Genomic DNA, 12,409 nt, shown 5'->3' on the forward strand with positions numbered 1-12,409 from the left:
TGAACATTTGGGTGGCATTATGCAAATATTTCCATATAGTGTGGTAGATATGTGGGGGCGTGTTAGAATGAGCCGTTTTAGGGGGGCGTGGCAGAGTCTTAACTTTGATAAAGAATATCTCTTTGGTTTTGAGACTTTAGTCTTTGCAACTTCAGGGATCTTATCTATGCACAATCAGCTTGTAACACTCCAAAGAGAAAGGAAAACTTGAAATCGCATCATATGACCCCTTTAAGATATTTTGGCATCCCGCTCTTTTTAACCATTGAATTTTCCAGTCGTTTGTGATTTCTTGGCATAAGTATATGCGTGATGATTATAAAAAAATACCCATGGCATTTTAAGGTTTTATTAAATTAAATAACTTATTCAGTTTTAAAATGTGGGAACTCTGCTTCTTTAAAGACAGTTTTTGAGGGGGTGAAAAGAGAAATATCTTGTATTAGCTTGTTTTAAATCATTTAGTGTCATCTTAGGCCCCTTCAGAAGTTTGCTGAGGCCCCCTAGTGGGCTCCATCCTCTTGGTTGAGAACCACCGCTCTAAACACAAATATGAGTGCATTAACTGTGCTCTTTTTTTTTTTAATTAAAAGACAATTTCATCATCAATTGGCAGCATGTCACGGATTGTCTTGTATTGAATCTGGAACATAAGCTATAAAGGCTACCCTATAAAGTCTACTGTATCATATTTGATAAGCAAAATATAACTCTAAATTATCAGCATGATCAAAACTTTGTTGAAAAACAAACTGTACACAATTTACCACATGCCTTCTGTCATCTGACTGATAGTTCATATTTTTATAGCAAGTAAAAGGCCCTATCAGGTCATAGCACACGTGTCTTTTTTGCTTTCATGATGCATCAAATATGATACTTGACAAAAACCACACGCATGGCAACTTTTAAAAGTTGGATTTGTTTATATGTTGTCCAAAGTTCCAATAAACTCTTCAACTTCAAAAAAAATAAAATAATAAAATTTTCAGACAATTGTTTCATGTGTCGGGTTTAACAGAGTTGATATACAGTAGATGTACTCATACCATAGCATGTCTTTTGTGTTTACCAGGTGTGGCGTTGTTAGCTAACGCCCCAGAGCACATGCCTGAGAAAAAGAAGAGAAGCAAAGACAAAGAGTACTCCTCTGGAGAGCCCAGACCCCCAGTCCCGAGTTCAGGGGTCAAACTCGGCTCCCGTGCAGCCAGACAGAGAATGATGGCCCAGAGAGAGGAGCAGCTCGCCGCACAGAAGGTAAGCAGCTCAAGTCTGATTGTGGTTTACATGTTTTGAATCAGTCAGCATTTAACCTGTTCACCCAAAAATGAAAATTCATTCATTTACTCACCCTCATGCCGTTCCAAACCTGTATGAGTTTCTTTCTTGAACACAGAAGAAGATATTGTGAAGAATGTTGGTAACCAAACAGTTGACGGTAGCCATTGACTTAAAAAAAAAAAAATACAACATTGGGTGAACCTTGTACTATTTACTCCAAACATGTAACCATATGTTGCATCAATGACTTGTGTCATAGGAGAGGATCAGTCAGGTGCTGCGAGAGCTAGAAGAGGATCAGATTCAGGTGGTTAAACTGGGCGACGCCTCCATTGCTGCTCCATTCACCTCTAAACTGTCCTCTATACAGTGCAGTAAGTAACACATGTTTTAGATCAGTTTGAGCGCTCTCATTTAGTCCTACGTACGGTTGGCCTAACATTGCCCCATCTGTTTTCAGTCTGTCACGTGATTAAACAGGGGCGCTGCACTCTGGTGACCACCCTGCAGATGTTTAAGATCCTGGCGCTGAACGCTCTGGTTCTGGCCTACAGTCAGTCTGTGCTTTACCTGGAGGGGGTCAAATTCAGCGACTTCCAGGCAACTCTTCAGGGCCTGCTGCTGGCAGGCTGCTTTCTCTTCATCTCAAGGTCAAAGGTGAGATTGTAATGTTTTGTCAAGCTGCTTGTAGTTTGTTATGGACCAAGATTCGCTGACTGTGAACTATGTCTGTTTTTTTTTCCACCTCAGCCGTTGAAGACTCTGTCCAAAGAGCGGCCTTTACCGAACATTTTCAACCTGTACACTGTCCTCACAGTGCTGCTGCAGTTTGCAGTCCACTTCTGCAGTCTGGTGTACCTGTACAGGGGGGCACAGAGCAGAAGCCCACCCAGGTATGAATGGAAATAGGATACTTATCACCACATGAACGGGCCGAGTCGGATTTCCCAGTATCTTTACAAAAGAATTCTGCCTGACAGTGACATGACATGTGATGTCATTGTTCACATTTGTGTTTGGTTTTCATAACATTTGCAATCTGGCTTCATGGTTCACCTCTCTCTCTCTTATCCTTTTTTTCCCCTCTCCTGCAGGACAGAGCAGTTTGTGGACCTGTACAAAGAGTTTGAGCCCAGTCTCATTAACAGTACTGTATACATCATGTCCATGGCCATGCAAATGGCCACATTTGCCATTAATTATAAGGTACTTTAATTGTTAGTTTGATATCAATCACATATAATGATGCTTTGTAATGAATTTATGCTTTGTAGCACTTAAAGGGATAGTTCATTCAAAAATGAAAATTACCCCATGATTTACTCACCCTCAAGCCATCCTTAGGTGTATATGACTTTGTTCTTTCAGACAAATTGGAGTTCTATTAAAGAATGTCCTGACTCTTCCAAGCTTTATAATGGCAGTGAATGGGAGTCGAGATTTTGAAGCCCAAAAAAGTGCATCCATCCATCATAAAAAGTGCTCCACACGGCTCCGGGGGGTTAATAAAGGCCTTCTGAAGTGAAGCGATGCATTTGTGTAAAATAAAATATCCATATTTAAGACTTTATGAACCGTAATCTCTAGCTTCAGCTAACTGTTGTATGCACGTTCACTAAGAGAGTGGCGTTCCAGCGGATGACGGAGGACAGAGGTGTAGCGTAAGCTCCGGTGAGAATATGCTAATCTTGCAAGAACCAAATTTTTTCGTACAACCAGTCTCCTCTTGGCTTATATACTTCTAATTCATGACTGGTGTTTTGTTTTGTTTTCATCACCACGTTTGCCTCTGTCCTCCGTCATCCGCTAGAACGCCACTCTCTTAATGAACGTGTGTACGACAGTTAGCAGAAGCTAGAGATTATGGATTATAAAGTCTTAAATATGGATATTTTCTTTACACAAACGCATCAGTTCACTTCAGAAGGCATTTATTCACCCCCCCCAAGCCGTGTGGAGCACTTTTTATGATGGATGGATGCTCTTTATTTTGCTTCAAAATCTCGACCCCCATTCACTGCCATTATAAAGCTTGGAAGAGCCAGGACATTTTTTAATAGAACTCCGATTGTATTCGTTTGAAAGAAGAAAGTCATTTACACCTAGAATGGCTTGAGGGTGAGGAAATCATGGCGTAATTTTAATTTTTGGGTCAACTATCCCTTTAATAATTTTAGTTAACAATAACAACACTGCAAGCACAGATGAGATTTGAGACCTGCAGCCTAGATTCAACACACTGTCTTGTTCAGGGCCATCCTTTCATGGAGTCTCTCACTGAGAATCGGCCCTTGCTGTGGAGCATCGGTATATCAGGGCTCGCCATAGTAGGGCTGCTGACGGGATCTTCGCCTGAATTCAATGAGCAGTTCGCCTTAGTGGATATTCCAACTGAGGTATGAGTTCAATACTCCACACTATTCACATACTAGACTGTCAATGGAAACGTGCTTGCCTTTTAAGCATGCAGTAAAGGCTTTTCACACCAAGAGCAATAACTGTTATTATATACAGTACTGCCACTCCCTATACGCAGAGTACGCAGTTTGCATAGGGCACCAACTCCCAGGGGGGCACCATCCCAGTTGCTAAAAAAACAAAGTTGTTTATGACGCGCCATTCCCGCTTTCGCATCCGCACCCGCTCGCACCTCATGTTTGCAGCTGAATGCAAATGATCAAAGAAACAAACAAAAAGATGAAAACGAAGCCCGTGCATCAATTTCAGGTACATTGATAATCCTGTGAAACTTTTTTGGCTGTTGACGTTAATAACGTGTTTTAATGTCGGTAATAATTTCACCACCACCAACGCATCTAATATTCTCTCTGAGTTTCCATGTTCCCTTACTAAAATTAGCCATGGTTTTACTCCGAATAAAACCAAAAATCATGGTTCTTGTAGCCATGGTAACCGCAAATTAACCATTGTTTTGTTACTTCAAATAATAATTTACAAAGAGGTATTAAGATAATGTTTTTTGTGCTTATAAAAACAGACCTAAGCCAACAACAGCCTTTAAAATGACTTGCAATCACTGATCTATAATAGAGAACATTATATATAGATCAGTGCTTACATTGCATTGTATAAAAACGATGAGGCAATAATGATTGGCTAATTAATAATCATATGGTTTCATTGAATGACACTGTTAAAAATACATAATGTAATACAAAATAAACAATTTATGTACATTATTATTACAAATACCTGTAAAGGGAGCCAAAGGCCTGGTAATGGCTGCAGTTGATATACTTACAGGACGATCAAATCCTTGTTTAATAGGCTATTGACCAAACATTTAATTCAAATATCCACTTAATCTTTAATTATTGGCCACCTTTTTGCTATATATAGATATACAGCCTCTATAATATCTTCAACAAAAAACATGTGGACATCACAACCCTTACAAAAATGAACCATGGTTTTATCGAAAAACGGCATAATTTTCTTTTGCGTGACTTCTGAACGCTTGAGACTATAAAATCAATCAGACAACTATTAATAAAATCATAGCCATAGGTAACTGTCTAGATTTGTAATTTGTAAATAATACAATTTAATTAAAAAAAAGGTTTTTTTTTGCTATTATATTTTATTAAAGTTCTATTTTGACCTTTATAGTCATTTTTTTTTTTGGCTTCCATAATATTTGTGGGAGGGGGCACAACAATACAATCCTGCTTAGGGCACCCATTTGGCCAGCAGCGGCCCTGATTATATCACCCTTTTAGCGTCCACACCAACAGACACTCTGTTTATTATAAGCGTGTGCTGCAGTTTTGTCGTCTGTTGCTGACCTCTCATGTGTAGCTATTTCTGATTAATAATATGTTTTCACATTCTTTCTCTTTGCAGTTTAAGTTAATAATAGCCCAGGTCCTAGTTTTGGATTTTGTCGCCGCCCTGTTGGTGGACAGAGTTTTGCAGTTCCTGCTGGGCAAAGGAACCCTGAGGTTGCCTAAATGAACTGTTATTGCCAACAGTCACCAAAGCAGCTGCTGCCCATCGTGACCAGACTGTGAACGGGCTTTACAGGAACACAATACTTGACTGGTGGCAAACTCTGCGAGATGCGAAAGGATGGGCGTGAAACTCAATGCTGTACACACCCCAGTGTTTCCTTTTCCTCCCTGTCTCTGTCTTTGCTCTGTCTTAATACTTTAGCTTCATTTTCTTTCTACTGACATCTTTAACCACCCCCTCCGCTCTGAAGGCCAAGAAAACTACAGTATTGTGTTGAGGGTGAGAGTGTGTTTGAGGCACACGGCTGTGACAGGGGCGTTCTGAAGAAGTGTTTCTTTTTTTTGTTTTGTTTGGATTTGTTTTCATCATTTTGTAAAAAGACAAATCTCCGAAAGACTTATAAATGACCAAAAAAAGCTGTCGTTGTGTTCTTTATTTCCATGACTTTTTCTTATTAAGACTTACTGTACATTTTTAGAGAGCAAGCTAATTTTGTACTGCTTTGGATTAATATAGACAGTAAAAGTTGATTCATATCAACATTTCAGCAGGCATAAAGTGAAAACGTTAAAGTGAGCCACAAGATTTTCTCTAGATTAATATTTTTAAAAAAAATAAAAAATGTAGGGAAAGGAGGGCTTTCACTTTCAGAAAATGTTGACTGTCAAGTTTAAAAGTTTAAAGATCACACTAAATATTGTTTTATTTATTTTCTATGCACTAACTAAATTTTTTTATATAAATATAAGAAAAATAAATAAAAATAATTATGCCAAAATGGGATCCAAAGACGTAAATAACAAGATTGCAAATGTACCTTTAATCTGTGCTTCTCAACTTTTTTGACTACATGATATTTCTGCCAGTATTTCTGCTATAATCATGTTTTTATAAACAGAAACTGGGAAACAAACAAACAATACTTGTTTGAGGGGGAAAATAAAAGAAATATGTTTTCATTTCATGTATTTTTTTTACTCTTTAAGTTATTTTATGTTTTTAATAATAATATTAATATCAATTGTATTAATAATAATATATTCATCTGAAAATTAAGTTGTCCTGTATCTCCCCTCTACTCTAAAGGAAGGCATTACTCAGGAGAAGCAAGCTAGACTTGTTCCAGGAAAATTATAAATGAAATAAAATATTTGTTTGACATTTTTCCTCAAAATAGCATAAGTAACAAGCTTGAAGGCTGGGCTTTATGCAGTGGACTCTGCAATTTGTGTATTCTTTTATGCTAGGTTCATTTTATATTAGATAATAGTTTATCAGACTTTTTGTAATAGTCACAAATCAAAACATGAGAATCATCATGTGTAATGTCACGCTAATGTTATATGACTACAGTTCCCAAGAACCATCACGGCGACATGAAATTGGGCGGGGCATGTTTGACACTGCGCGCGGTCTTTGAAAGAAAATGGCGGAGCTCCAGAGTGAAGAGATCGAACCGTGAGTGTTTCATTATTTATAACATGGGGAATACGGTATATGTACTAAATGTTTCCCGTTGACGTGTGATGATAATTTCTGTATGAAGAAGATTTTTGCCTTGTGTTGTAATGTAACTTAGCATGACCATTTAATGTCTCTCACAGGTGTGATGCCAGCAACGTCAATACCAGGGTAAATCTGTTATCGGTTGTTTTTAAATGTACCTTTCAAACTTTTGGGATTTAGCAAATTGGCATATTAAAATCATTTCTGAAGGATTATGTGGTAGTGAAAACTGACGTAATAGCTGCAAAATTCAGTTTACATTTTAAATTGTAATAATATTTCACAATATTATTATTTTTTATTTTTTTTTACTGTCCCCGGTTTCACAGACAAGGCTTATCCCAGACTAAAATGTAAGTGAGCTGTTTCAACTGAAAGAAACTTGCACTGGTTGATCTTAAAGGGGTCATATGATGCGATTTCAAGTTTTCCTTTCTCTTTGGAGTGTTACAAGCTGATTGTGCATAGATAAGATCCCTGAAGTTGCAAAGACTAAAGTCTCAAAACCAAAGAGATATTCTTTATCAAAGTTAAGACTCTGCCACGCCCCCCTAAAACGGCTCATTCTAACACGCCCCCACATATCTACCCCACTATGTGGAAATATTTGCATAATCCCGCCGCAAATGTGCACGCAAAGAAAGAAGGCATGGTGTCAGTAACCGCAGTTAGTGTTGAAGCAGCATGTCAGGGAGACGCTGTGTGTTTCAGTGCGAAAGCAAAAGCACTTTATTTGGATCACTTACAACAGAACAGCAATGCATTCGTGAGCGAGAGAGAGAGTGAGAGAGAGAGAGGGGGTCACATCACAGTGGAGTCAGCTGTCTTAACCGTGGCTTGTGTACTGCAAACACATACCAGCTTCATCACTGTGTCTGTCACGGGACTCTGTTCCCCTTTCGGGCTTGAACTGATGGTAAAACTAATGACATTATTTACTGTCTTTACATTTATTTTGAAAGATGAAGCTCGCGATTATGGTAAGGGGCGTTACATTTCCGACGAGTGCTTGCGGTGTTCGGCCAGTCACAATGCACTGGGTCAGCTGGCCAATCAGAGCAGACTGCGCTTGTCGGAAGGAGGGACTTTGTAGAAAATTTTAGCGCTTTATTACAGCTGCCAATATCTTTAGTCATGTGACAAATGCATGGATATGTGTATCTAATGCTGTGATGTGTTTCCAATTCGTCCGTCTCAACTAGGTCTCAGAAGTGTCTCATGGAGTCAAACGGTCTCATGACAGTAGCCACATCTCAGGTCCTCCTCAGAAGTCACCTGCTCCTGCAGCGATGCAGCTTTTAGGAGAGGAGGACTCGAAGATGAGCTCTGCTGAGGACCGTACGAGGGCAAGTGTGACCGTTACTGCTCCAGAACGAAGCCCTCGCTCACGGAGGAAATCCTGGAGGAGATCGTCCAGAGGCAGACGCTCTCTGCCGGCCTTCTCCTGCTCCTCAAAGCGTGAGTGCCCAACCAAAGACACTTTCACCGGACGTCATGCTGGAGTTGTTTCTGATTGTGTTGATTTTCTCTTCTCTTTGTGTCTTTTAGCGCTGTGTGAAACCATCAGTCTGTCTTTACCTGATAATGAGAGGCTGGAGATGCTAATTAAAGCTGCTATGCAGGTCTTTAAAATGCATATTATGAAGGAAATTCAATTCAGCTTTGTCATTGTGACCATGAATCCACTTTCTCGCCTTTTCTACTTTCTAGTCTAACCATTTATTTTGCCTGATTGTACACAGAGGACAGTGAAGAGGGCCAAAAATAGTCTGTACACTGTTCCTGGTGTTGATACAGAGACACTCCAGACTCAAGGTGAGTCAGGGTGTCCCGGTCGAGCCAGTCGTTCACATTTGTACTTGTACTGCAAACATTTTCACTAGCTTCAACACACAGGAATTATCTGTTTTTAGTTTGTTTTTAGTATATATTACGTGTTAAGTTTTCTTTACCATTTTGGGGGATAACTTTACTAAAATATTTGTCCTTTAAATAAAGAATATTTGCAACAAGCTGGAAGTTATACTGTTATAACACACTACCATTCAAAAATTTTGGGATTGGTACGATTTTTAAATGTTTTCTTTAAAGGGCCTCTTATGCTCACCAAGGCTGCATTTATTTGATTAAAAAATACAGTAAAAATAGTAATATTATTACAATTTAAAATAAGTGTTTTATATTTAAATATATTTTCAAACGTAATTTATTCCTGTGATGCAAAGCTGAATTTTCAGCATCATTACTCCAGTCTTCAGTGTCACATGATCCTTCAGAAATCATTCTGATATGATGATTTGCTGCTCAACAAACATTTATTATTATTATCAATGTTGAAAACAGTTGAGCTGCAGAATATTTTTGTGGAAACTGATTTAGGTTTTTAGGATTCTTTGATGAACCGAAAGTTGAAAAGGATAGCATTTATTTAAAAAATATTTTAAAAATCTTTAGTAACATTATAAATGTCTTTACTTACACTTTCGATCAATTTAATGTGTCCATGCTGAATAAAAGCATTGATTTCTTAAAAAAAAAAAAAGTATAATAATAATTAATTGTTATTTTAAATATTTACCCATTTTTGCCACTATCCTTCAAACCTACCCATTTCTCAGAAATAAGTTTTTAATAATTTAAAATATAATAAAATCTAGTATGATCACTTTTTAATATATATATTTTGTTGTTTAATCCAAAAAAAAACAACTTTTGAATGGACGGTAGTGCATTTCGGGAAGTGTCATTTTCAACACATTCTTATATTTCCAAACAAAATGTTTTGTAATTTCAACAAAACCTCATCTATTAGGGTTGGTCACAGAAAAGGCCCATACTTACCGAATGTTGTCCAAAATATAATCCTATTTATAATTCTATCTAAAATATCTTTAGTGATATTTATATGAATGCTATTCACTTCCAGTTGAATCTTTGCATGAAGAGTGGGACGGTCTGGCTAAAGACATCAGAAGAGAAACTCAGAATTCACTTCCAACTGTTGAGAGGTCAGTCAGTTTTTCTGTGTTGATTACATTCATTCATCATTAGTCCTTCGATCCTTAACCACACTACATTTCTCTCTCTCTCTCTATGTGCAGTGACCCTGTTGTTAACATGACCACTGCACACGTTCAGGAGGACATTAACAGGTAATTCTCTCGTCCTCCTAAGACATTACAGTGGACATCTAATCATTTTATGACTGCGTTTGCCATGTCAATGGTCTTCATGTCCTCATGTAGGTTACAGGCTGAAAGTATGTCATGGGAGTTGCTATTGAACAAACATCGGAGCAAAGCTGCCGAAATAGACAAGTGAGCACAACTACATAAACACACCAGTACACATGGATACAGAAGGATGCTCAGATTCATTCGCATTGAATTGGTTTGTTAGCTGTACATCTCTGTCCCGTTGCAGATGTGTGGAGCGGGGTGAAGAGAAGGGGGTGCCACTGGACCCATCATGCTTCGCAAAGTCCTCACAGAGTCGGCTCATTCTGAACAAACCTGACTACAAGGCGGTACTCATGGGACAGCAAAAACTACTCAGAAACGTGGAGCTAGTGGTGAGACCGTGATGCTTTGTTCTTCAGGACTCAAATACAGTATATATTCAGACCTGAGAGCCATAGAAATCAGTCAGGCTAGTAGTTCTGCCAACATATTCACTAGCCTTATCACAAAGAAATTTGTGGCAATTTGTATATTTGCTATAAATGTTGACATTTTTGCTATTAAATGCTATGTTTGCTTTACCATTTTCTGGCAACTATATACCTGAGGGGCCCAAACATTTTACTACAAAGGGCCAAAAATAAAATTGAGGGCTGTGAGACAAAAGTAAATTTTGCATTATAATATAACTGGGTCAAAGGCGAATAAAGGTTTTTGAAGCATTAAAACAATAAAAGTTAAATACAGCTTTATTTATTTATTTTTTTCTTTTGTTTTTTTGAACATTATAATGTGTCCTGTTTCATTTTATTTTTTCTGAGCAAAAAATGATGACTATCATACATTTCTACCTTTATTTATGGAAGACACCCACTAAAATGATATTCAGTGTAAAAATATTTAATCTAACAAAAAGCTTCAAACCACGAGGTTTTACCCATTTGTCACAAAGAAGATTTTAATCATTTAAAATATAATAAAATTTAGTATGTTCACTTATTTTTTTTATATATTTTAATAAGCACAGGTCAGAATAAGTATGTTGTTTCATTTTTACATAAATATATCTGTTACGCTGAATGACTGTGGAACATTATTTCACCCATATTTTGACATTTTATTTAAACAAAAGTTATTTGAAACCTTGTAAAGTAAACACTTTACTTGCATTTAATATGCTTTCTATGTAAATAGAATAACTTTTGTAAGTTTAATTTGTCTCATCTCATCTTTGACCCAACTATATTAGATTTAATGTAGGATTTAAATTAACCCATTTTTAAAAATCAAATAAATAAAGCTAAGAATGGTAAGAAATGCTAAAGTAAATTAACTATGCTTAAATGGCTTGTTTTTATTACTATTTAAGTAATCAAAGGGCATCACGGCCACTTAGGGCATCGCCTTTATTTACAATACAAGCTTAATATATACAAACAAATATCCTAAACAAAAATAATACTACTTTTTGGTGGCATATTTTAACGCTGTGTTAACTACACTGAACAAAATTATAAATGCAACACTTTTGTTTTTGCCCCCATTTTTCATGAACTGAACTAAAAGATCTAAGACTTTTTCTATGTACACAAAAGGCCTATTTCTCTCAAATATTGTTCACAAATCTGTCTAAATCTGTGTTAGTTTGTGGCCAGCCTAAGGCACACCTGTGCAATAATCATGCTAATGTCTAATCAGAATCTTGATATGCCACACCTGTCAGATGGATGGATTATCTTGGCAAAGGAGAAGTGCTCCCTAACACATATTTAGACAGATTTGTGAACAATATTTGAGAGAAATAGGCCTTTTGTGTACATAGAAAAAGTCTTAGATCTTTGAGTTCAGCTCATGAAAAATGGGGGCAAAAACAAAAGTGTTGCGTTTATAATTTTGTTCAGTGTATGTAGACACACACGAGTTAAATTACAAAACTTTGTTCGTTAAATAAGTCACTGTTCCAGTCTGTTTTATTCAGTGAGTGAGCTCAAGACTGATTTGTGATGTTTTTGGAGTTATAAAAAAAGAGAGATCTGGCTCATAAGTCTCATTTTGTGAATTAGACTACACTGGTCATGCCATGTATTTTGTGTTATTTCATGGTACCCAGTCTGTCTTTCTTCATCACTTTTTGAATATATTCTACATAATGTCACTAAATAAAGTTTAGAGTTTTCAGAAATATAAATGAACTCAATGTAGAGTTGATAAATTAGATAACTGGTTATTTGTCATGTTCTTTTAAAAAGCAGTTTTGAGAGCTGCTGTCATGTGCAGTTGTGTTTCTTCACAGATGGACTCACAGTGTTGTATAATGAGGGATCTGCTGTCTTTCCGTGAGAAATCACAGCTGCTGCTAAAGGAGACCAGTGCCAGACTAGGTGAGATCCCAAAAGTTTGGGATTATTACGATTATTACAAAAAAATAAAAAAACCTTTTGTTTTCAACATTGGTAAGCATTGGTGTGTGT

General features: G+C 37.1%; 2 protein-coding genes across 3 annotated transcripts in view; both read left to right on the top strand.

Moving 5' to 3' along the window:
- LOC107711248 (manganese-transporting ATPase 13A1-like) overlaps positions 1-5,658 on the top strand; it is a 24,216-nt gene extending 18,558 nt beyond the window's left edge. Inside the window, exons 19-25 of the mRNA XM_016516197.1 lie at positions 1,076-1,257; positions 1,541-1,655; positions 1,742-1,938; positions 2,032-2,174; positions 2,376-2,487; positions 3,534-3,677; positions 5,146-5,658. Of these exons, the coding sequence (XP_016371683.1) occupies positions 1,076-1,257; positions 1,541-1,655; positions 1,742-1,938; positions 2,032-2,174; positions 2,376-2,487; positions 3,534-3,677; positions 5,146-5,256 (1,004 nt within the window). The 3' untranslated portion in view covers positions 5,257-5,658. The remainder of the gene's footprint in view (positions 1-1,075; positions 1,258-1,540; positions 1,656-1,741; positions 1,939-2,031; positions 2,175-2,375; positions 2,488-3,533; positions 3,678-5,145) is intronic.
- Positions 5,659-6,630: 972 nt separating this feature from the next.
- LOC107711182 (kinetochore-associated protein DSN1 homolog) overlaps positions 6,631-12,409 on the top strand; it is a 13,760-nt gene continuing 7,981 nt past the window's right edge. For both annotated transcript variants that reach the window (XM_016516118.1, XM_016516117.1), the window contains exons 1-10: positions 6,631-6,711; positions 6,858-6,885; positions 7,962-8,217; positions 8,308-8,381; positions 8,502-8,574; positions 9,686-9,767; positions 9,861-9,911; positions 10,005-10,076; positions 10,183-10,330; positions 12,232-12,319. In XM_016516118.1, the coding sequence (XP_016371604.1) occupies positions 6,680-6,711; positions 6,858-6,885; positions 7,962-8,217; positions 8,308-8,381; positions 8,502-8,574; positions 9,686-9,767; positions 9,861-9,911; positions 10,005-10,076; positions 10,183-10,330; positions 12,232-12,319 (904 nt within the window). In that variant the 5' untranslated portion in view covers positions 6,631-6,679. The remainder of the gene's footprint in view (positions 6,712-6,857; positions 6,886-7,961; positions 8,218-8,307; positions 8,382-8,501; positions 8,575-9,685; positions 9,768-9,860; positions 9,912-10,004; positions 10,077-10,182; positions 10,331-12,231; positions 12,320-12,409) is intronic.

The sequence above is a fragment of the Sinocyclocheilus rhinocerous genome, unplaced genomic scaffold, assembly GCF_001515625.1.
Source record: "Sinocyclocheilus rhinocerous isolate Xijiao unplaced genomic scaffold, SAMN03320098_v1.1 scaffold115, whole genome shotgun sequence".
NCBI classification, from domain to species: domain Eukaryota; kingdom Metazoa; phylum Chordata; class Actinopteri; order Cypriniformes; family Cyprinidae; genus Sinocyclocheilus; species Sinocyclocheilus rhinocerous.